This window comes from Apodemus sylvaticus, chromosome 20 (assembly GCF_947179515.1).
Source record: "Apodemus sylvaticus chromosome 20, mApoSyl1.1, whole genome shotgun sequence".
Classification (NCBI taxonomy): Eukaryota; Metazoa; Chordata; class Mammalia; order Rodentia; family Muridae; genus Apodemus; species Apodemus sylvaticus.
In genome coordinates this window covers 47,050,301-47,076,150 of record NC_067491.1, presented here as the reverse complement: position 1 = coordinate 47,076,150, position 25,850 = coordinate 47,050,301, and the positions used below count along the sequence as shown (strand labels likewise).

General features: G+C 45.1%; 1 protein-coding gene across 1 annotated transcript in view; it reads right to left on the bottom strand.

The window, feature by feature from the left end:
- Positions 1 to 1,610: 1,610 nt before the first annotated feature.
- The window catches only part of Dram1 (DNA damage regulated autophagy modulator 1), a 39,747-nt gene continuing 15,507 nt past the window's right edge, over positions 1,611 to 25,850 (bottom strand). Inside the window, exons 3-7 of the mRNA XM_052165025.1 lie at positions 23,824 to 23,966; positions 17,517 to 17,694; positions 8,238 to 8,296; positions 4,176 to 4,268; positions 1,611 to 3,594 (exon numbers count right to left, since the gene is read on the bottom strand). Coding sequence (XP_052020985.1) covers positions 3,550 to 3,594; positions 4,176 to 4,268; positions 8,238 to 8,296; positions 17,517 to 17,694; positions 23,824 to 23,966 — 518 coding nt within the window. The 3' untranslated portion in view covers positions 1,611 to 3,549. The remainder of the gene's footprint in view (positions 3,595 to 4,175; positions 4,269 to 8,237; positions 8,297 to 17,516; positions 17,695 to 23,823; positions 23,967 to 25,850) is intronic.

The window sequence follows — 25,850 nt, the reverse complement described above, 5'->3', positions numbered from 1 at the left end:
GCCACATGTGAGGGATGTTAGGAAACCCAAGCACAGTTCAGCACTGATGTACTTAATTTGGTTTATAAAATGCAATTTGCAATTTCTGTGGAATCCTCTGTTAGTGTTAAAAGGGAAAACAAAGGGACTCAGTTGAATAGAATCGGGAAAACAGAGCCGGGACTGGAATCTGTCGCCATCAACTGACTGGAGTCTGTCGCCATCGGGCTGGAGGCTGCTCACCGGTCGCTGGACCACTCTGTTAGTTTCCTCATCCAAAAAAACGTGATAATTGCCTAGTCAACTTTACAGAGGTTGGATAGAAACGTAGGAGCCTTCACTTACATGCTAACTAAAGTCATGTGCATTACTAAAATGACTTTTTTTACTTTTTTTTTTTTTTAATCTGAAAGATTACTAGTGAGTCTAGCTTGGTTTGCTCTCAAGCAACTTGGGCCTTTGTTTACCTGGTCCAAGGCCTGTTTCCTACAAGCTTTCTTCTGAGGAGAGCCTTACCCAGCATCAACCCAGAGATTTTGGACAAGGTTGACTGCTCCTTCTCCCTGGTAGACATGTGACCAATCAGAGCAAAGCCCCACCAGCCATGTGACCCGAGCAAACCAATAAGGGGGCGACACGTTTCAAGTCTGAGCATTTTGGGGAAACTGTTAATTACAGGTCGTTATCCTCTCTCCTCACTGGAACAGGCTGCAGGCTTGAGAGTTCTAGAAGCCTCCTCACTCCTCCAGAGAAAAGGCTGTCTAAAAACAGCAACCAGGAAGAAAACCGGGCAGCAGATGAGGTCCCAGTGGTACCTTTCGGTCCTGCAGCCCCTAACAACAGCTCTGCGCTGTGACCTGAGATCTGATGCTCTTGTCCTTGAGAAGAAGTGGATTTCTGAAGCCTGTATCCCCAGGAGTCTTGACTGATATAAAATTCTGAAGTAGCCTGAGAAGCTACACAGATGAGCCCACATACCACACCACGGCGTGAACTAAGGAAAGTCAAGGGTTAAGGCACATCTTTATTTTTATGCGTTTATTTCTATGTATCTGGGGTGTACACATGTGTGTGCGTGCAAAGGCCAAAGGGGATCAGATGTCCGCTTTTTTTTTTTTTTTTTTTTTTTTTTTTTTTTTTTTTTTGGTTTTGGTTTTTTCAAGACAGGGTTTCTCTGTGTAGCCCTGGCTGTCCTGGAACTCACTCTGTAGACCAGGCTGGCCTCGAACTCAGAAATCCACCTGCCTCTGCCTCCCAAGTGCTGGGATTAAAGGCGTGCACCACCAACTGCCTGGCTGTCAGCTTATCATGCTGTCTTATTTCCTAGGGACAGGACCTCTCGCAGAACCCAAGGCTCTCTGTGTTTCTGCTACACCGCCTGACCAGCAGGCCACAGGGACCCCCACTCCGGGTCCCCTCTGGGGTGTCAGGGTCCGTTGACACATTCAGCTTTTATGTGAGTGCTTGGGAGCCAAACCCAGACCTTCAATGCTTGAGCAGAGAGGGCTCTCAACCAGAGTCAACTCCCCACATCCTTACAGCAAACATCCAGCAATCCCGAACCATCCGGGATAACGACACTTCACAACAGCCCCCGGGTGACAGCTCCTAACACACCCGAGACCAATTACTAAAATAAAGAAATACTTTTTATTTTTCTCAGGTACCAAGTCCAAGGAAATACACATTTGTAGGAATTAAAAATAACACCAAAAACGGGGATAGCGTTAGAAGTCGCGTGGAATCTGCCGAGTGTGACTTGGGTTGGTTTTGGGGGTGGGGGTGCCTTCTCGGTTTGCCAAGACAGGTCTAGCCCGTGTAACAATTTCTGTGGTATCTGTCCAGAAGAGAGTTGTCACAGACTCAAGAAGCCCACACAACTGGAACAGGTTGAGACGAGAAGAGTTTCACAAAGCAAAACGGACAACATTACTAATTGGCACAGGTTAGCGGTTGACATTAGAATAACCGTGAACTAGAGTAAAATAAACCCCTTAGCACCTCAAACATCCCTAGCTGTTACTTGAACCGTTCATTCATGTTTGCATGCACACACTCCTTGAGTATTATTTATCAAGCACCTATTGTGTGCTGGAAGGCACTGTGTTCGTGTCTCCAGTGGAAGCGAGCGCGAAGAGAGCCACGCGCATTCTGGGAAAGCATCAGCAATGCTCCCGCTCAGTGCAAAGAACCGCATGGATCCGGTCCACCCCAGCTTCCAGGGGAAAAAGGGAGCGATCTCTCGCATCAGAATGTCAGCCTCTGTCTTTCTGGTTCGGGATTACGACGGGGATGCTGGGTACTGTGAAAAGTTACCATGGACTCAGAAACGGATGTCGGCTGCCACCGCTGCACACTGAGGAAGACACTGGAGGTCGTGGTGGAAGTGCCTGCTGAGCCGCACCTTTCATGGGGCATGGTGCGGCTCCATCTCCGGGTGCCCCTTCCCCAAGGATGTCCAAATGGGCTGCGCTGCCCGTGGCGCATTCTGGGAAATTCTGCCCTCGGGCAGCCCCCACTTGCTCCAGACTTAGATATGGACCTTGGGGGTCTTGCTAAGACACTTCTTCCTTGACAACAGGTGGCGTTTCTTGGCCATTGGCGAACTGGATGCAAGGTGGAGTCTCCAGGTCTTGCTTTGGAAAGGACTTGACTCAACCTCCTCCACAGCGGCCACGGGCCTCGAACCCCTGGACGTTTCTACGGGCGTTCTTCTTTCTCCCTGACTTGGGTCTGCGTTCTCCTTACAGGGAGACCGAGAAGTGATCAACTCGCTTGTGATGCCCGGTCACAGCCAAGGCCCGTTTGATCATTTCTAAGCCGCCCTACCTGGCGTTAGCTCTCAGGCAAGGTGGCGTTAACAGTGGCAGGAAGGCTGTGGGTCCCTGAGAGAAGCAAATGAGGCTGGATTTTCAAACCGAGGCCTTCCACATTCGCTGGTTCATGTGCACTGGAAAGGGTTTTGAGGCCTTCACTAAAAAAGCATTTGTTTAATGCCCTGAATATTCAGAGTGCTTTAAATGTTCATTTATTACCTAAATCTAGACCATCAGGTATATAATCACTATGAATAGAATTGTATAAATGCTCTTGTGATGAAAATGTATGCAGGTCACTGTATTTTTAAAAAAAAATAATGAAATTTTAAAGTGAATAGCCCTTGATTTGGCTTCTTTAATAAAAAGTATTAAACTTAACATTTTTTTCTTAGTGATTTTTTCACTAAATCATTTTTTCATAAATCATTTACGTAAAAAAACAAGTCTAAAGAATCTATACAATAATCTTCCACTCTCTGTAATGCCTCCTCTTCTCTGCATATGAATTTGTTCATAAAAGATTGTCTTAGAAAATATAAAAATATTGCTACCGTGTCATCGGTGCTATCCACTCTCCAGGGAAACATACCTTTGTACATTGAACAACTACTAGGAATTCTTAATGAAATTCAAGTCCTGGATGTGCCACAGACATGTCCCAATCGGGGTGACCATCCAAGCCTATCCGTCCTCTGTCTGCTTCCAGAAACTGTCTGTGACACTCCCTGAGTGAGACAGGATTCTCGCTCTTTCAAAAGTCATCATTGATTTCTGTGGATATCCTTAGGGTGACACTCTACAGAGACAGGGGAAGAGGACCATTAAAGACGGAAACAATTCCAGCGATAAGTATGACAGTCTCAGAAACTTTCTCCCACCTAATAGGCAACTCCCACTATCGTGCCCTGCTTGAACTGGGTCCTGAAGGATTGATGATTCTCTTGGCTTTATCATTTTAGCCAGCAATTCACTTGTTTTAGGAAGTGAGAGTCTCCCTGGGGTCAAATACCCTGTCTTACCTTCCCTGGGTTTTAGGACTGGTTTTCAACTATGATTTTTTTTTTTTAACACAGTAATATTTTCTGGTCTTTGGAGCTAGTCCAGGCCTACCCTGCCTGGACACAGCCTGGACTCTGAGCACTGAATAGCAGACAACATGAAAGTTTCACTGGTGAAGCGACCTGTTGGGAGATGTGTCTAATGTGGTCCCCTTTGGAAGCAAGCTAACAACATTGTGTAGCACGTGGGTCCCCTCCTCCCAAACACATTATGCGGCTAAACAGGGAGTATTTCTCAAAAAATCAAGAACTTTTTAAAATTTTCACTAATCCTAATCCTCAGAGATCCATATAATACTTGAACCAATTAGATCCTTACCTGGAAATCTTGGATGAATGTTAGGAAATAGAAAATAAAACCAAACGCCACGGTCCACTCGCAGATGGCGCTCACCACGTGATACATATAGTCCTAATAGCAACAGTGAGGAGATACGGGATTTAGCCAAAAAACAACCTCATCGGAACGACATCACCTGAACTACGAGATAATCAGACCAGAGGACAAAGTTGTCCCGTGAACATAAACTGTAACCTTGAAGAATGCCAGATGCAAATCCTCGCAGCCCGGAGGGCAGAGACCAGTCAGCGGTTGATAGGAATTCAAGCAGTGCCCAGAGTTCTCTAAAACTCTCACTTCCAGTTTGAAGTCTTGAGCTACAGAACTTTAAAAGGAAAATTAAGGACCACAGAATGGCTGAGATCACAAGGCAGATAGATCTGGACTGCAGGGAAGAAAGGGTTTGGGTTTGTTGCCTTGCCTTGGGAACTCCGTAGTTGAAGGACAAACTGAAGTGTCTGGGGGGCACTCACACCCAGGGAGTGGATGTGTACACGCCTATAAAACCAGCTTGGCACCCCGATAGGTTGTTTATGTCTCTCAGTTACTGTGGGCATTGGTTCTGCAGAGTGCTGCTTCACACAATAAGGTAAATACACATTGGCACAGCAAATACCAGCAGTGAGAGACCCATCGGATGTCTCTTTCTGGAGTTAAAAGGACCCCGAGGATCGCCTGTGTCTGGAGAAATAATGACACAGGTGGAGGTAGAGCTAGACAAGATCAGAGCCCATGTGTCTTCAACTCATTCCATTTCTCTTGATCTTATTTGATTTTCACTTTAATTTATGAATTATTTGTTGTGTTGGGGATTGAGCTCAGGGCCTTGCATAAGCTAGGAATGTGTCCTAGCACTGAACTCCACTACCAGCCAGCACACTTCATCGTCACAAAATGGCAAAGTAATATGCCAGTGCTGTTTCAGAAGTAAAAAGGCGGGGCTGGAGAGATGGTTCAGCGATTAAGAGCACCACTGCTCTTCCAAAGGTCCTGAGTTCAAATCCCAGAAACCACATGGTGGCTCACAACCATCCATAGTGAGATCTGACGCCCTCTTCTGGTGTGTCTGAGGACAGCTACAGGGTACTTACATATAATAAATAAATAAATCCTTTTTTAAAAAAAAGTAAAAAGGCTTCCATATCTGCGTGAGTATCCCTGTCTGTCTGTCTGTCTGTCGTCTCTGTATGTCTTCTCCTCCCATGTCCCTTTCTGCATGCATTCGTGTGTGTGTGTGTGTGTGTGTGTGTGTGTGTATGCATTATGTATGTTCATCTGCTTTTTTTTTTTACCTTCATCTGCATTCTGATCTGCTTATATGCCAAGTCTGTAGACGCTTGTTTTGAGGCCTGTGCTGTCAAGTACACAAGTCAGTTCTAGGGCGACAGCTCTTTGACCCTCTGCTCAAAGATTTAATGGATGACATCAGACTCTGCTCTACCGATGTTCACATCCATTGTTCTCACCCAGGGTCACAACGGAGGAGGGCCAGGCCAGTCAGCTCAGACACAGAGAACAGCGCCCTCTAATGGTTGGTGCCAGCAGCAGGAATCATACCCTACCCCAGGTCATTCCTGGACAATGAAGATGGCTCGCGGGGAGCCCTGGAGATGGCTCAGAGGTTAAGAGCAGCCGCTGCCCTATCAGAGGACGGGGCTTGTGTCCGAGACCCACACGATGGCTCACAAGTGTCTGCACCTCCAGTTCCAGAGCACTAACCATGCGCACGGTGTGTATGCATCCATGAAGGCAACAGGCACACACACACACACACACACACACACACACATACACACGACAAATATTTCAAAACCAAGTGAAGTATACGGTCGGCAGATGGCTCATTATGTTTAAGGTACCGTGGCCAAGTCTGACGGCCTGAGCTCAGTTTCCGGAGCCCACGTGATGGAAGTTCTGATCTCCGCATGTGTGCTACTGTGTGTGTGTGTGTGTGTGTAGTAATCAAAATCATTTTTTAAGAAAAGTGAGGCCATATGATACTGAGAGTGCACAGAATCAGAGTCCCCGCTTCTCTATTCCGTGCGTAAATGCAGGATAAGCTATATGAATGGTGATGAGCTACAATCCTCACCCTCCCCTCTTCAGGTACACCGAAAGTGTACAATGAAAACTTAATATATACTACATGGAATCTCAAGGCAGGGCCTAACTATTACTCTATCCAGACAATTGGCTTGAGGGTTCACACTGCAGCTATTGATACTGGAAACAGAAGGCATCATCAGAGTGCTTCAGGAAAGAGAAAACCAGACACTGAATACTTTGATGCTCTTTTTGTTAAGGCCAAGCCTGGTCCTAAAGTCATACTCCTTCTGCCTTGGCCTTTGGCGTTCTGGGATCGCAAGCACGAGCCACCCACCCTACCCTGCTCCTTTTTACAAGTCCAGATAAAAAATGTTAGAAGTTAACAGATTTTCAACAGCCTAAGGACATGGAAAGCCCTGGATCGCACTTGATTTGTGGGGAAACACTACCACCTAGTGGCTACGAATTGAAGTACACCTGGACTTGCTCTAGGGATGGTACCCATGTCTGTTTCCTTGGCCAGAGGAGAGAACGCCCCTCAGTTAGGGCTACCTCTCCATCACTATGACCTTAGTCCACTACTATGACCTTTTGACAAGCTAGTCAAAAGAAACACTTTTAGAAATCCTAGCCAGAGCATTCTGTCCTTCAGCATCGTCCCTGTAGCTGTCTTAATGGCTTCCATTGTGAACCAGAATCTTCTGTGCTTTTTGAAAACTTTTGCTCTAATCACACTGTGCTTCTGCCCATCACGGCATCCACGCCACGCTGTGCATCTGCCCATCACGGCATCCACACCACGCTGTGCCTCTGCCCATCACGGCATCCACGCCCTTCCTCTCACCTCTTTCTTTTAGCCTCTCACCCAAGGTTTTGCCGAAATTGCTTTTTTTTTTTTTTTTTTTTTTTTTTTTTTTTTTTTTTTTTTTTGGAAAACACGAATGACTTCCTTTGCTGCTCAAATCCAGGACCCTCATTACTCGAACTGCTCAGCTATGTCCGCCAAGGACAACTATTTCCCTTCTTTAAAAATGTCCTTCTCTCGGTCGCTGGGATAGATACCATGCCCTAGTCTGAGGTGGGAATTACCTATTACTCCTGTGGTTCAACAAACGCATTGTGGGACTTCAATTCATCATCGTTCTGACTTGTGAAGTATTATGTTTGGCAGAAGACAGAGCTGCTAGCCCACTGAGCCCCAGGCCTCCTTGGGGACCCACTTCCCCACAGCTGTCCTTCCTCCTGGACATTCCCATCGCCTCGGTTCGTGAGAACTGTCTAAGGGCAGCACAGCACAGTTCTGGTTCTTCCATTGGCCTGTTTGTCTTCCTGTTTGTTTTGGCTGAAGACATTCTTCTTACCCCTTGAAAAGCCCCTGTTACTCTCTCTTGTGTTCCGAGTATCGTTTATCCACTCTGGCCAAACTGATGCATACTGAGGCAGCAGTGGGTGGATCCCCAAACTAACAAGTTCCCCTGAACATGAGAGATTCAAGAGTGGGGGGAGGGAGACCTTTTGCTTTTAAGAAAACCCAAATGCCAGGCAGTGGTGGCACACACGCTCAGGAGGCAGAGGCCAGTGGATTGTGAGTTCAAGGCCCATCTGGCTTATACAGTGAGTTCCAGGATAGCCAGGGTCTACATAGGGAAGCCCCCATCTGGAAAATAGAAAAAGAAAAAGAAAACCCAAAGCAACAACAAATCCCATGTTCCTGTTGTTGAACAACTGTCCTGATCACATCCCTCACCGTGTGTGTGTGTGTGTGTGTGTGTGTGTGTGTGTGTGTGGCGCTACACTGTAGACCAGCTGCTGTCTTGGATTCCCTGCTGTCTCTTGGAGATAATTATCATCACGCTGTAGCAGTAAGCCACTCCATGTCACAATGGCCCCATACTTTACAGTCCACTCTAGGGAAGCACAGCCGTCCTTCTAGGGCTCAGCAGCCACCGTGTCACAGAGTCAGAGTCAGTAACTCTACCAAGGGTAAACGGTTACCTTTTCTTTCGGATTCCATTCCAGCTTGGTTATAGAAATTAGCGAAGCACAGGCAATCACTTTTAATAAAAGAGGAGTTTGTTAAGGAAACAGCAGAAGAAAATCGGATCCTTTATTATTATTAAAATGATTCTAGTAAACACAATTATTAGCCAGTGGTGGTGCACGCCTTTGATCCCAGCACTTGGGAGGCAGAGACAGACAGATTTCTGAGTTCGAGGCCAGCTTGGTCTACAGAGTGAGTTCTGGAATAGCCAGGGCTACACAGAGAAACCCTGTCTCAGAAAAAAAGAACATAATTATTACACAATCTGTAAACATAACATTTCTACAATCAGACCAGAGCTATGAACATTGTGGACTAATCTCAGACCTTAAGTCATGACAGCAGCTAATTTACAGCAGGGGCATAGAACACTGCCTGGCCTTGCCTAGGGTCTTAGGTTCAGTTCCCTGTACCATAAAGAAAATACATAAATCAATAAACTATAGCATGGAAATGCAATTATTCCTTAGCAATAGTTTTGTGGATGTTTTGGCGGTCTGAATAACAACTGCCCCTAGGCTCCTATATTTGAAGGCTTTGTCACCAGGGACTGGCACTTGGCTAGGATTAGGATTGGGAGATGAGGCCTTGCTAGGAGTCAAACCTCAAACCCGGCCTGGTATCTTCTTCCTCCCTCTCAGCCATTGGATCAGGATGAAGCTCTGAGTTACTTCTCTGCCACCTGCCTGCCTGGCACCACGCCCCCCACTGCCATGATGATAATGGACTAAGCCCCTAAAACTGTAAGCCGGCCCACAGGTAAGTGCTGCCACGGTCACTGTGTCTCTTCCCAGCAGTAGATCACTGACTGAGACAGGTGTGTATAGTAAATTTTAACCCGTGTCTACCTTTCCTTCACCCTGAGCATTTCCAAGTTCTTGTTTGTTTGTTTGTTTTCTTCTTCTGGTTGTTGTTGTTGTTGTTTCAAGACAACAACAAGGTTGTTGTTTTTCAAGGTTTCTCTGTGTAGCCCTGGCTGCCCTGGAACTCAGAAATCCCTCTGCCTCTGTCTCCCAAGTGCTCGGATTAAAGGTGTGCTGCACCACCGCCCGGCATTTCCAGGTTCTTACATTCTTACAGCTGGCCTAGCCTGCTGACACCAGAGTCCGAGATAGGCCTTGTTTTCATTTCTGCGACAATAAAAACGTATTCCCTCTAAAATGCCATTTTCAAGGTAAGAGCTTTTGTGAAAAGTAGTACTTCATTTATATAAATAAGCTACCAAGGGGCTGGAAAGATGGCTCAGTGGTTAAGAACACTGACTGCTCTTATAGAGGACCCAGGTTCCATTCCCAGAACCCACCTGTAATAAATAATAATAATAAAATAATAATAATAATAATGGAAAAAACAAAAATAAGATAATTTTCAAATTCAAACTACTACCTTCTAGAAATAGACTTTTGATGGGTGGTAACCCCTGATCTGGAGTTAGAGTTAAAAGTGATGCCAGTCATGGAGATACCCTGCCTTCCCTGGGCACTATGGCCTCAACAAGGGCAAGGCTGAACTTAGAAAGATTTTTAAAAGGGGTGGGGGTGAGGACGGCACGGAGCTCAGTGGTTAAGAGCACTGGCTGCTCTTCCAGAGGGCCTGGGTTCAATTCCCAGCACCCACATGGTGGCTCAGAACTGTCTGTAACACCAGCTCCAGAAGATCAGATAGCCTTGTGTGTGTGTGTGTGTGTGTGTGTGTATACACACACACATATATGCAGGCAAAGCACCAATGGGCATAAGTGGATTATTAAAATATATATAGGGAAATAGAAAGCTCTGGAAAGACTGTTTTTTAAGATTTATTTTATTATATGAAAATACTCTGTAGCTATCTTTAGACACCAGAAGAAGGTGTCAGATCTGGTTGTGAGCCACCATGTGGGTGCTGGGATTTGAACTCGTGACCTTTGGAAGAGCAGTCTTACCCCATGAGCCATCTCTCTAGCCTGTTTTAAAAACACAGGGTATCAGTCTAGAGTGCTGAGCCAAAGGTGCGTTTCGAGCCTTCTCTGCTGCATTCAGTCAGCACGTCCTTTCCTGCCCCTCCCCCTTCATATCCTGCAAAGCCCAACACTTCTCCCTTTCTCAAAATAAAAGCAGTCGAGAGCACGGACGATTCCTTGATTGTCTAATGACCATACTCCTGCTTCCACTAGTTTCGAAGTCTTTTTTGGGGGGGGGGGGGGGGAATTTGTTTTTTTTGTTTTGTTTCGTTTTGTTTTGTTTTTGAGACAGGGTTTCTCTGTGTAGCCCTGGCTATCCTGGAATTCACTCTGTAGACCATGCTGGCCTCGAACTCAGAAATCCGCCTGCCTCTGCCTCCTGAGTGCTGGGATTAAAGGTGTGTGCCACCACCACCCCGCCCGGCTTTCAAAGTCTATTAAGTCGTCCGTTTACCCTTAGCTTCCTCTTGAGGGCACCTGGTACCACGCTGTCGGGGAATAGATGTGAGTTCAGCTAAACAGACTTAGTCTCAGCTCTTGGAAATATTAAGGACCCATTGGACGAAGCCAGAGACCAGGGTAGAGTGGAGAACAGCAACGGCTCAGATGGTAAAACAGACACGCGCTCATAACGCCCTGGCTCTGGAGTGCCCGGAGTCCAGCAGAGTTCAGCTTCATCTGAGCGGTAAACTTTGAAGGCCTCTCTATAGCCCTCTGAACTTCAATGTGTTGAGTTTAACTTAAGTTCAAGCCCACAGAGCTATAATGTGTTAAGTTTAAATTTGCTGGTAGCCACGTTTTTTAGAACTAAAAACGAAGGCATGCCTTTAATCCCAGTACTTTGGAAGCAGAAACAATCAGATCACTTGAGAGTTCCAGGCTAGCCTGATCTACAGAGGGACAGGGAGCAACAGCTATCCTGTCTCTGTCTCAAAAATAAACAAACAAACAAAAAAAAACAAATAAATGCAACAGCAACAATAGCAATAAAAACAACAACAACAATAATAATAAAGCCAGAAGGTGGCTCACATCCTTAATCCCAGAATTTTGGAAGCAGAGATAGGCAGCTCTTTTTGAGTTTGAGGCCAGCCTGGTCTACAGAGTAAGTTCCAGGAGAGCCAGGGCTACACAGATGAAAAACCTCATCTCCAAAAGCAAATTAAAAAATTAATAGTACACCTTATTTCTAAAATAGTACACCAACTTTCTAAAATACTGTGACAATAGTAATATTGATATATTATTTGATGTTATCTTAAATACTGATAGGCGGCATATCTCCCATCTACCCTAGTATGTCAATAATATTAATTGTGATGACACAGGAGACAGGTTAAGAGTGTGTGCTGTTCCCCTCTAGCACACACGGTAAGCAGCTAACAACTACCTATAAGTCACAATTCCAGGGGATCTGAGGCCTTTTCTGGCCTCTGTGGACACCTGTATAGACACACACACACACACACACACAGAGAGAGAGAGAGAGAGAGAGAGAGAGAGTTTTTTTTAATATTTTTCTTTAAGATTTATTATTATATATAAGTACACTGTAGCTGTCTTCAGACGCATCAGAAGAGGGCATCAGATCTCATTACGGATGGTTGTGAGCCACCATGTGGGTGCTGGGATTTGAACTCAGGACCTTTGGAAGAGCAGTCAGTGCTCTTAACCTGTGAGCCATCTCTCCAGTCCGAGACATAATTTTTAAAATAATGATAAAATATTGGTGATATTTTAATATGTAATAATATACTGAGTTATTCATGTAAGAGGGATATGGTACCTCTTATTCGAGGTAATCCCAACCCTCAAATAAGAAAATCAAAAGTCTGAAGCTAGAGGCTCTTCCAGAGGTCCTGAGTTCAATTCCCAGCAACCATGTGGTGACTCACAACCATCTGTAATGGGATCTGTTGTCCTCTTCTGGTGTGTCTGAAGACAGTGACAGTGTTCTCACATAAATAAGATAGAAAAATAAATAAATAAATAAATAAATAAATAAATAAATAAAATAAATAAAAATTTTTTTAAAAGTCTGAAGCTAGCCTGGGCTACACAATGAGTTTAAGTGTTCAAGGCCACTCCTCACCACCTATCAAGAAACAAAAACAAAAATGGAGGGCAAAACTAATGAGGTCAGAGGTCAACAACATTCCTTTTGTCTCATCAAGTCTAAAATGAGCTTGTATTCACATTTATGAAAGATCTCAATTTGGGCTAGCCATATTTCAAGTATGCAAAAAAGTTTCGTAACTACTATGATGAACCAAGAGCCGAGCTCTAGGATACCCCCTGGGGTGAGCACAGCAAAACTACAGAGGAAACCACCATGCCAAGGGGGAAAAGTGTCACAATGCGGCTGAAGAAACAGGAAGGCTCAGATCCCATGTCTCAAGAACCCTTCGAAGGTGCCTTCTTTCCTTCCTTCTCCGGTCCTTTCTCTTTTCTGTGTTTATTTGTTTGTCTGTTTGTTTGTTTGGGGGAGGGGAAGGCTGGTGAGTACGGTCTCCCTATTTAATCTGGCTGTCCACAGGGTAGACCAGGCTGACCCTGAACTCAGAGATCCACCTGCCTCCGCCTCCCAAGCACTGGGATTAAAAAAGCAAGCCACCCAGGTCCTGCCTTTTTCTCCTTCCTTCCTTAGTCAGGTTTGGGCTACTACCATTAAGCTTCTGGGACGTTTTGAAGAGCTTTAGAAGTTGAGGAAAGCCGGGCAGTGGTGGTGCACGCCTGTAATCCCAGCACTTGGGAGGCAGAGGCAGGTGGATTTCTGAGTACGAGGCCAGCCTGATCTACAGAGTGAGTTCCAGGACAGCCAGGGCTACACAGAGAAACCCTGTCTCAAAAAAACCAAAAATCAAAAAAGAAAAAAAAAAAGTTGGGCCAATAAGCAGGAGAAATTTAGAAACCTGATACCAAATGACTGATTAATCCCACACTTGGGAGGCAGAGGCAGGCAGATGACTGTGAGTTTGAGGCCAGCCTGGTCTACAAAGAGAGTCCAAGACAGCCAAATCTAGACGAAGAAACCCTATCTCAAAAAAAAAAAAAAAAAGAAAGAAAGAAAGAAAGAAAGAAAGAAAGAAAGAAAGAAAGAAAGAAAGAAAGAAAGAAAGAAAGAAAAGAAAGAAAGAAAAGAAAGAAAGAAAAGAAAGAAAGAAAAGAAAAATGAAAAAGAAAAGAGAGGGGGAGAGAAGGGCAGGGAAGAGGAGGAGGGGAGGGAAGTGGGGGGGGTGGGGAGGGGAGGGGAGGGGAGGAGAGGAGGGGAGGGAAGTGGAGGGGAGGAGGGGAAGGGAGGAGGGGAGGGGAGGAGAAAGAAGGAAGAACTGCCTCACTCAATGGTTCAGTTTCTTCAGGAGTCAATGAGGCTGTTTTGTGTCATAAAAGTATTAAGGAGAAGCACAGGCACTTTAAGGAGACTTTACCATCTTTCCATAGAAACATTACTACCATAGAAAAGCCTGAGGCCAGAGACTATTTCACAAGGAAGGTTTTTTTTGGTGGGGGATGGGGGGTGGGGGGAGTTGTTTTGCTTTGTTTTTTTGGTTTTTTTTTTTTTTTTTTTTGGATTTGTTTTTTTGAGACAGGGTTTCTCTGTGTAGCCCTGGCTGTCCTGGAACTCACTCTGAAGACCAGGCTGGCCTCAAACTCAGAAATCCGCCCACCTCTGCCTCCCAAGTGCTGGGATTAAAGGCGTGTGCCACCACCACAGCCAGGCCACGAGGAAGTTTATTGACTTCACTCAGGTTAGCCTGCTGCAGGGACATACAGAACCTGCCTTTGGTCTCTGACCCGTGGGCTTGGGTAAGAGTGTGAACCTCCTGGAAACAGAAATGATAGGACGGGAACCGAAGCTGAACTGTCCCGGTGTGCTGTCGCTCCCTGGTTTTAGGATTGAGAGAAATGCCTCAGAGTTGGAAGCAAAGAAAGATTTCCTACAGGAGACTTTACAACATGACAGATACCACTTATTCATACACTTGGCGGGCGACGCGCGCTGAAGATTTAAGGAACTCTATTTTGAGAAAAGTATGAACATCTTTCAAACTATTAATGGAACAAGGAAATGAGGAAGGGACTGTCTTAGGAGAAAGGCATGCCCTTTGGTGGTAAATTTCTCAGGGTCAGGGCTTAGTTCCTCCTCCCTGACGATAAACTTTATAATTAAAAGTTTCCCCAAGCCAGGCTGTGGTGGCACATGCCTTTAATCCCAGCACTCAGGGAGGCAGAGGCAGGTGGATTTCTGAGTTCGAGGCCAGCCTGGTCTACAGAGTGAGTTCCAGGACAGCCAGGGCTATACAGAGAAACCCTGTCTTGAATAAACAAAACAAAACAAACAACAAAAAAAAGTTTCCCCAAGACTGGGAGGAAGAAGCCAGCTAGGTGGCATATGTCTGTAATCCCAGAACAAGTTTGTGGCTAGCCTGGGCTACAAGTAAGACTCTATGTCAAAAAAATAAAAAAAATAAAAACAAAAGCAAAATTGCATACTTAGTCTATCTGGTATCACCTCTATTTTAAGAGGAAAACAGAGGTTAGAATTTGGAAGAACATGACATACTCTGAAGTGTGACCAGTACATACCATGACCTGGCAGGCATACATTGCTTACAAAGCACTGTCTTTTTTTTTTTTCTTCTGATATAAGATCAGAAGATGGAGAATTTTCCACCCTTGAATCAGTTTCATTTTCTTGGTTTAAATAATTCATTAAAGACACATAAAGGGAGGCAGGTGTGACCACACATGCCAGCAGTCACAGCATTCGACAGGCTGAAACACGTTGGCTCTTGGCCAACCTGACTTAAATAACAAGACCTTGTTCTCAAACAAACAAAACAGGAGAAAATAACACACACACACACACACACACAGAGAGAGAGAGAGAGAGAGAGAGAGAGAGAGAGAGAGAGAGAGAGAGAGAGAGAGATGCGAGAATGGGGGAGGGGATATTTAGTTTTCTCTTTTTTATTGAAAATAGATTCTTCTCTCAAGCAATGGCAACCTAACTAGTTTCTCCTCCCTCCCCTCCCAGGTCCCCAGATCCACTCCCACCTCCATCTCCCTTCAGAAAAGAGCAGGCCTCCAAGAGACAACAATCAAACAGGATAAAACAAGATAGATTAAGACGAGGCAAAAGCTCTACTATCAAAGCTGAACAAGGCAACTCAATAGGAGGACAAGGGTCTTTGGGTTGAGTTGGGTTGGGCTGGGTTGGATTGGGTTGGGTTGGTTTAGTTTTCCAAGACAGGGTTTCTCTGTATAGCCCTAGCTGTCCTGGAACTCTCTGCAGACCAGGCTGGCCTCCAACTCAGAGATCCTCTGTCTCTGCCTCCCAAGTGCTGGGATTAAAGGACAAAGGTCTTCTTAAGATGTCAGTCCCACAAGCCCAGACCGGTCCCCTCCTGCCTACACATATCACGCACTATAATTACAGGCATGTGCCACCATTGTCCAGACGTCTTTCATTTCCTTGAGGTCAAAATCCATAAACACGATTAAATACTCATTTCCTTCTTCACTGCTAAATTAGATGTTGAAAACAAGATCACAAAAAAGGCTAAACGTATTTTGGGTCAACTTAGGTCACAAGCAATAGAAATTTAAAATGAAATCCCTTAGTGCAGATCAATAAGTCAAACTATTCCCCACCTTCCCCCCCTCCCACACACACACACACAGGCATGGAGTCTGGGCTCTTGGGACACTGTAAGGCTCCTTTCTTTAATTACAATGCCAATATTTGTTGCCTTTAAGCAAGCACCTCAAAAGTTAAATATTTTCATATGTCTTGTGAAACGGACCCTCGGGGAGGAGAGCCAACGGCCTCAAGTGCTCCTGGTTTATTTTCTCTTCCCCCACCCCCACCCCCAAAGGATGTTTGAATCTAATACTTCTCTAGTGTACACTTTTCTCCTATTTGATCTCCTAAAGAGTGTGGACACTTGGTATGGCTTCAGGAACAGGAGTGAAGAGGGAACCTCAAACTTGTTGGAATACCATGAGAAAGATTCTTTGTTTAGCTGAACTATGCAGTTGGGATCGTAGACCTCCTCCTGAGCCCACTTCAACATAAAGAACAATTTAATTAGAATATAAATATAAAGAAAAGAAAATCACTTTAACTAGACCCTGTCTTAAGGTTAGTGTGGTTTGAGTAGGAATGACCCCATAGACTCATCTATTTGAATGATTGACACCCAGTTGGTGGAATTGCTTTGGGAGGATTAGGTAGCGTGGTCTTGCCGGAAGTGTGTCACTGGGGGCGGGCTTTGAAGCTTCAAAAGCCTGTGCCATCCCCAGTTAGGTCCCCTCTGCTTCATCATTGTGGACCAAGAGGCACATTCTCAGCTACTGCTTCCTTGCCCTGTGCAGCTGCCTACCTGCCTGCCTCTGCTGTCCCCACACCGTGACAATCATGGACTCCAACTCTGTGAAACTGTAAGCCCCAAAAACCCTTTCTTCTACAAGCAGCCTTGTTCACAGTGTCTTCTGACAGCAACAGAAAAGTTACTAAGACAGCTAACTCTAAAGTGTCTCCATCCCACCCCCAAAGGTTCATGTGTCAGCTGGGGGCTTGTCCCCAAATGGGGACACTATTAGGGAAGAGCTGGGACTTATCTGGAAGAAGCAGATCTCTAGGGGTAGATCCTTGAGCCAGGACTGGGGACATCGTGTCCCTGATTCCTCTGTCTGTCCCTGTTTCCCTTTGCCCCGAGTTTACTCCCCTTTATCTTTTGCTTTCTCTTTCCTGTTTGTTCATAATCAGGTGAAGAAATTCTACCCTCACATGCTGTGGTTGCCGCACTAGTCTGCCTCTGAGCACGTGGTCGGAGCGACCATGGACTGAAGACCCAGAAACAGTAAACCAAAATAAAGCCTTCCTCTTCAGTTGTTTATGTCAGAAAGATTGTCACAGTAACACCTAGCCTAGTAACCCAATTGCCTCACACTGGTTAACTGAGTCCGCCCCTCCTTCACCATCCCCCCACCCCCAAGGCTGCCTGATTTCACTCAAGTGTCTTGTGCAAGAATCCCATCAGGGAAGTTTAGCCACTTCATGTTTCTTCTTAGTTCTCTTCTACCCAGTGCCCCCCCCCCCCCCCTTCAAGCTGCTCCCTGGTTATAAACTCCCACTTACCCACGCCATACTCCGTGACTCTCTCTCCCCACCGCAAAGATCCCACTTAAGCAGACCCTAGTCCAGCTACTGCTATGGCCGGAAGTTAGAACAACCTTCCTTCTCCCTTGCCGCATTTTTTTTTAAACAGACCGGTAAAAAGGATACTGGGGACGACAGCTGCGCAGGAGACGGCGGAGATGGCCATCCTGACGTGGCACGTGGTGAGGCTGTTCCACTGGGGACATGATTTGTAGGAGATGATTGATTGCAGGAGCGTGTACACCACACCGCAGACAAAAGCCAGAAGCGCTCCGCCATCGTGGACCACAGGCACTGCTAACTCCTGCACAGGGCACAGAGATGGGCTCGCACTCCGCGGGAAGGTGCTAACCAACCCCAAGCACCGGCACTCACTCACTCACTCACTCACTCATTGGGGAAGCTCTGAGGCATTGGTTCTCAACCTTCCTGATGCTGTAACCCTTTAAATACAATGCAAGAATCCGTAACTCCCCCCCCCCAACCATAAAATTATTTTCATTGCTACTTCATAACTGTAATTTTGCTACAGTTGTGAACCATAATGGAACTATCTGTGTTTTCTGATGGTCTTAAGTGACCCCGGTAAAGGGTCTTATTTAACCCCCAAAGGGGTCGAGACCCAAAGGTTCAGAATCTACACAAGCCATTGATCCTCAGAGAAGTGGTACCCATCTAAGAGTAGCAAGAGAAAAGCCCCCAGCTTCTGATAAAGGCCACATGCTCAGACTGTCCACAGCCCCCTCCCCCAGCCCCCTCAATTCTAACTCCACCGTGAGAGTGCGACCTTACAGTAATTACAGCCTCTGTCTTGGTCTATCATCAGTTCCATCAGGACCATATGAAAGCTTCTTCCATAAATATTGCATTTAGAAGCCAAGGTGAGGCAATTTAAAGCCTATAATCCCAGCACTCAGGAGAATGAGGCAGGAGAATCATTGTGAGTACTAGGCACAACTGTAGCCACCATCTACAATACATAATGTTACTTTCCATAACTAGGATATCTAACATGGGTATACAGATAGACTTATGTATGAAAAAGTATAGGGCTTTCTATGTCTTAAAATATTTGTACCCCTTTTAAGTACTTACAGAATTTAGGAATATAAACACTGGATGTAGATAAGTGTTTAAGATGAAAATTCTATATTGTATATGTCTTACCACAATTTAAAAAATATTTTTAAACAATGAAGGGAAACAAACTGTTATGACGCTTGGATGTGAGGCATATTTGGGTGAGGTCAAAATAGAAACTAACGCATCTTCTGCTAAAGAGCCACTTTCAGGAATAATCAGAATTTTGGTACTTTCCACTTTTCTTTTATATGAATAGACATCCTGAATTTGAATACGTCTCCTCCCACTATGAGGAAATTTCCTTCCTCTGCCCTGACCATCTTGACACACCCTTCTGGAGCTAAATTCGAAAGCTTTGTGGGCTCCGTGGGGACATTTACCCTACCATGATCAATTTAAAAGTCCCCCACATCTCTGATGTGTCTTCTTCACAATGTCAGGCGTACTTTATCATTTATACACAGGACAGCGAGGAAGGAGGAATCAACGGTTCAAGACCAGCCTGGGCTACCTAGCAAGATCTCTCAAAAATCACTCTCTCCCTTTTTTTCTTTTTTTAAAATAGAGCTTCATGTAGCCCAGGTTAGCCTCAAACTCCCTCTGTAGCTGAGGACCTTGAGATTTGTATCCCCTGACTCTACCTTCAGAATGCTATAGGCAGGCTTGCACCATGCCCAGAATCTAGGAGCCTTTGTGCACAGTAGGCAAACCGCCTACCAACATCTCCAGCACCTGTCTTCTAAAAGAGGAATGGTTCTGAGGTCAGACATGAATTTTGGGCAGATGAGATGGAAATTTGGCTTGTTCTTTGAACTTGTTGTTAGGAACTTTTTGCAAGTTTTAAGGCAAAAAATAATAATAATAAAAAAAAGCACAGAAAACACTAGAATCCTAAGAGGGTTAAACCTCAGGGGGCTTTTTGGGTATAATTAACATTTCAGTTTTTTAAAAAATAGTTTTAACTTATAAAAATGATTAAATATGCCAGGCGTTGGTGGCACACGCCTGTAATCCCAGCACTTGGGAGGCAGAGGCAGGTGAATTTCTGAGTTCGAGGCCAGTCTGGTCTACAGAGTGAGTTCTAGGACAGCCAGGGCTACACAGAGAAACCCTGTCTCGAAAAAAAAAAAAAAAAAAGAAAAAGAAAAAGAAAGAAAGAAAGAAAAGAAAAGAAAAAACAAAAAACAAAAAACAAAAAAACAAAAACAAATTGATTAAATATATTCATGATGCTTATGTAAGTTCTGTATATGTTTATCATGTGGAATGACTAAGTCAAGATAATCAATGTATCCATAACTCATATCTCTGGGGTACAGGGATAGGTGTGCACTTCCATACCTGGATTGTAGTTAATTATTTATTCATTTACTTATTTATTTGGGCAGGTTCTTGCTATATAACTAAAGCTGGCTTCCAACTCATAATCCTCCTTCCTTAGCATCCAGAGTGCTAGCAGTGCAGGTGTATTCCACCAAACCTGGCTCATAGTTCTTTCTTGTGAGAGAGAGACAGGAGCTAGAGAGATGGCTCAGCGGTTAAGAGCACTGACTGCTCTTCCAGAGGTCCTGAGTTCAATTCCCAGCAACCACATGGTGGCTCACAGCCATCCGCAAAGAGATCTGACGCCCTCTTCTGGTGTGTCTGAAGACAGCTACAGTATGCTTAATACAATAATAAATTTTTAGGCCAGAGCGAGCGGGGCCAAGATGGAGCCAGCAGAGGTCCTGAATTCAAATCCCCAGCAACCATAGGATGGCTCACAACCATCAGTACAGCTACAGTGTACTCATATACACAAAATAAATAAATCTTTAGAAAAAAGACAGAGACAGAGAAACACACACATGCATGCCTCCATACATGGTCAGAAGAACTTTGGAAGCCAGTTTCCTCCTACACGAAAGGCCTTTCGTCTGATGAGGCATCTCACTGCCCTGATTTACAAGGGTTAACAGTTTTGTTTTGATAATGCTTGTTTTCCTCATTTATTCATTTTTGGGTTTTTGAGACACAGTTTCTCTGTATAACAGCCTTGGTTGTCTGGAACTGGCTTTATAGACCAGGTTAGCCTTGAACTCACAGAAATCTGCCCGTTTGTGCCTCCCAAATCCTGGGATTAAAGGCGTGTGTCACAAGGTCCATAGTTTACAGTTCTTTTTTTTTTTTTTAAATTTATTTTATGTATATGAGTACACTGTAGCTGTCTTCAGACACACACTAGAAGAGGGCATCAGATCCCATTACAGATGGTCGTGAGCCACCATGTGGATGCTGGGATTTGAACTCAGGACCTCTGGAAGAGCAGTCAGTGCTCTTAACTGCTGAACCGTCTCTCCAGCCCCCAGTTTACAATTCTTAATTGGCCTTTTTTTTTTTCTGTTCTGGAATCAGCCACTCCTTTCTTACATAAAATAATTTGTGTTCCAGTTTCCACTCTTGTAAATTCTACATATGAGGGAGATCTTGTGATACGTGTCCTTTTATGTCTGGCTTATTTCATTTTGTGTAAGTTGCTGGTCCTGTGGGTGCACATGGGTATATGTTCATGTGTCCACATGCACAGAAGATGTCAACCTCGGGTCTCATTCCTCAGGAGCCACCCACCTTGTTTTTTTGAGACAGGGTCTCTCACTGACCTGTAAGTCACCAATTAGCTTAGGCTGACTAGCCAGGGAGCCCCAGGGATCTGCCTGTCTCTGCTTCTCCATGCCTGGACTCCACGAGTCCCAGAGATTTTAACTCGGTCCCCCATGCTTACACAGAGGCACTCTGTAGTCAGAGCAATCTCCCAATCACTCAGCTTGTTCTACCCGACATGCCATTGTGCTATGTTATCATCTCAAAGGACAAATCAGAAAGACTCAGGAGAGGAGATGAAGCACCAGCAGAAGAGAACAAATGAGGCGGACGCCAAACGGGCGACCTGCCCACCCCGGCAGGGAAGCGAGTTATGATCATCTCGCCTGTGGGATTTGTATGACTGAGAACTAGCAGGGCCTCCTCTCTCTCCTGGCCTCGTAGTTCAGATTCTTCTCTTGGGTCCACGGCTTGTTGCATTCTAAAAAATGAACCACAGGACCTCAAGCAAGGAAGCCATACGGGAACATTTCTGGCAGCATAGACAAGGTAGACAGTAGGACCGGAGAGATGGTCCAGGGTTAGGAACACTGACTGCTCTTCCAGAGGTCCTGAGTTCAATTCCCAGCAATCACACGGTAGCTCACAACCATCTGTAATGGGATCCGATGCCCTCTTTTGGTGTGTCAGAAGACAAGGTAGACAGTTGACTCCAATGCAAGTTATAAAGATCTGAATTTTGTGAAGACTTACCTCATAGAAGCCTTAAAGGAAAGTGAAAAAGAAAATCCATTATGTAAACACCTGTATTTTCTATTATGTAAACATCTAGCCAGGTGGTGGTGGCGCACGCCTGTAATCCCAGCACTTGGGAGGCAGAGGCAGGCAGATTTATGAGTTTGAGGCCAGACTGGACTACAGAGTGAGTTCCAGGACAGCCAGGGCTACACAGAGAAACCCTGTCTCAGAAAAAAAAACCAAACCCAAACGTCTATATTTTCCTTATAAAGTCTGTCCTTTATTATTTAAAAGGAACACTTATGTCTTACAGTGTTTTTCGGGGATAAAGTGATATGATAAAATGTTTACTACCCTCCCACTGGACAAATTATATTCACACGCTGATAATTCTTATCATTCTAAGTCTCCTCCCTGCTCTAACATACTTTCTGATGGTAGATCTATAAACTGTACTGTCATTTTTCATCATCCAAGGATTGGCTCTACCAACCCTTCCCCATCCCTGGGCTGTGGGTCATCCTGAATGTGCCATACTATATAGAAGGAAGGGGGTCTACCACCCCAACTGTTGGCCAACGACCCTGGGTTTCCTAAGATGCTTTATCAGGATGCCCCTAGCCACGTGCTGACAGAGGGCATCTCCCTTGAACAATGCAGAAATGGTGAATCTGCGGGGCTCAGAAGATGCATGTCAAATGACCTCAGAGGAGGTCACTCCGACCATGTGGTCCGTTTCCATACGGGAGTAGACATCAGAGAATGGATGGACTGCAGCCCATTACAGGTGTGCCCTGCCATCTTTCTGTAAAGGCAAGCATCCTACAAGACTGTTGCTGGTGGGGAGAAGGTTAAAGAGACTTTCCCCTGGGCAGTACCCAAGGCCTCCTATAGTAATCTACCCTGCTCTTGCATGGAGACAACAGTTAAGAGTGCAGGACCACCGGGCGGTGGTGGCGCACACCTGTAATCCCAGCACTTGGGAGGCAGAGGCAGGTGAATTTCTGAGTTTGAGGCCAGCCTGGTCTACAGAGTGAGTTCCAAGACTCCAGGACAGCCAGGGCTACACAGAGAAACCCTGTCTCAAAAAACCAAATCCAAAAAACCAAAAAAAAAAAAAAAAAAGAGTGCAGGACCATCGTAGTGGCTACGACGAGGATAGCCCCTAAGTATGGACTGCTGGCTACTGTGCACGGGTTCTCCCCACCAATCCTTGCTGCAGTCTTATGGGCTGGGTATTATCAATAGTACAAACACAAAGTCCAATGGATTTTTCTAAGACATTAACTAGCTCTCCGTAGACAGATCAAAACACTTTCTTGCAAAAGACTGTGGGATGAGCACAAATCTACAAATTAAAAAAGTATGCTCACTGGAACAGGGGCTGTATTGTAACCATGCAGACCAATTCCACTGAATAAAACTGAGCAAATGATTTCACCTCCTCGGATGGAGTCTTCACCCACAAAAGCGAGAGGTCAGGGCTTCTCTTTGAATAGCAGACAGATCCTATCCAATGGTAGTTGTGAACTTTTACTCTGAGGAAAACCGTTTACAAAGCTGAAGAAGTTCTTGCTTTGGACTACATGAATATGAACTGCAAAGCCAGCCATAGTACTTCATGCCTTCAGTCTCTGCCTTTAGAAGGCTGAGGCAGGAGAATTCAGCATTAGTAGTTTTAAGGTTAAAATATGCATGTGCATACGTGCATGCATGCATATGTGCATGCATGTGTTTGTGAGCATTCCAGGCCACGTTGCTCCAGTTACAGGGTAAAATATCTCTTTAAAAAAAAAAAAATGAAGAGGGAGCCTATCGCATCCTCTCAGGCATTCACTCTCGCCTTGCAAATATAAACCCCTTCTCTCCCAATTCCCAAGCAAGATTGACAATCATGTTAAAAATCCATCAGATCCTAATCCATCGGCTATCTCATAGCTCTCTCTGCACTAGCTAGCTCCTCGACTGCTTGTTTCTTCTCTACCCACGCGTGGGCTCTTCCCCTCGCCCACTCGGCACACTCAGGTCATACCTGGAAGTTGGCTACGATGCCCATTCCAATGCATCCCACCAATCCGAGCACCAGCGACACCAAGTTAAAGACGGGAGTGCCGAAGTAGCAGGTCTCATTCTGCTTCTCCACTATCTTGTATCTCGTGTACATCGTAGCTGCGCCTGCCAAACACGAGTGTGGTCTGATTACCTGACTCTTTTAATGAAACACAAGAAGACTTTCTTTTATACCAAATTTCTTGATTATGGCTGGAAGTATAGCATGAGGGTTTGCTTCCCAGCACGGGGGTGGGGTATGGCCTGATTGTAACACATTTTGTTCTTCCCATTAGTCTCTGCCCCCTGCAGTGGACACACACACACACAGACACACACACCCCACACACTCCCACAGTCTTGGTTATCTTCGCATAAAGGCCATTCCACTCCACGTATCCCACTATGACTTGCTTTCCTCACTTAACAGTGTACCGTGAAGAGTCTTCCCAGTCACTTCGAGAAGTCAATCTCTACTGTGATTTTTGGGAGGTTTCTCTACGGTTGGTGGGGGTCCATTCTCTATCTCACCCTTATCTTATAGACGGATTTCCATTTTTGTTCCCTAGGTTTTCCTACCATAAACAATACTCGGTTAGCATCCCTGATGTGTAGGTTTGGGGCGTGTTTTCAGAGTAGTAGTCTAACATTTAAAAAAAAATAGGCATGATCAAAAGATAATTTGCTGAGATGGGACAATAAACCATAACTTTTTAAATAACCAGCCCTTTAGTGAGTGAGTGAGAACTAGGATCCTTAATTGGCATTTCCCCCAATGAAGGGTAACAATTTCAGTCCTCTAAAAAGTGCCTTCTACTTGTACATTCTCTAAGACATGCGCGGCCATGTTGCTCTCAATTTCCCTGTCGGGTTTAAACTGTAACAGCTTTGACACATCTGGCACATCTATGGCAAATATTACGATGTTTCTTCTGGTCTGCCTTTAAAACACACAACACTCATGTCCCTCGTTATGCTAAAGTGGACTTTATATGTATTGACACAGTTAAGGCCATACTGGGCCTTATCTCAAAATTTTAAAAAGCAAAAACCTTAAGTAAATAAAAAGGAGACCAACAAGTTTGTGGTGGCACATGGCTGTATTCCCAGCCTTGAGAAGGCTCAGGAGGGAGAACGTGGGCTCAGGAGGGAGAACTGCACGTTTGACCATCGATGGTAGTGCCTCTAAACAATTACTTGTGCCTCTAAGTCTGCTTTCAAAGACTCATAAACAGGCCCTGGGTCTGGATGGCTCTGTATTTCTTCCTCCCTCCCTTTTCTTACCTCCAAACCTGAGTGTGTGAGCAAGTGAAACATTCTATCAAGTTGCACAAACCACCTCTAAAGGGGCTCACTCCCTCAGTGGGATTCCAGGAGAGTGCTGCTTACACAACAGGCCCTGATGGTTCAACCTGGAAGGACTGAACCCTACATCTGACTCCTGCATCCTCAGAGCCTCTGGTAGAAGACTTGAGTTCTGAATCAATGGCAAAGCAACCGGAGTCAGCGTGCATTACATTAATTAGCTCACGGTGGGATTGCGTCTGGTCAACTGCTTCTGCAGTGTGTCTGAGTTATGGAAAACAAACAAACAAAATCATACCTGAGACAGATACTGGCTTAGTTTTACTGTTTTCCATTTCTCCTAACAGATCAGCAGTTCTCAATATATAGAAAGCATCCGAGTGCCCTAAACTGGTTTTGTCTGGTTTTAATTTATGGTACTGAGGATCAAATTTAATACTGCCCACAGGCCAAACAAGTGTCCCATCACTCAGCTCCACCCTGGCTCCAAAGTGCACACTCACACCATGTATTCCATAAGTATATCTGTGTACTGTATAAGAATATCTCAGGGGCACGCGTCTGACCCAGAGGAGTCCACGCAAGCCGCCTCAGAACACACTTTCAGACCTTGCCTTCTGGGCTGGATTACATAAGTGCCTTGGCCAGAAATAGTTTTTTTTAAAAAAACTAAATTACACTGAAAACCCATTTCAGGGCTAGAGA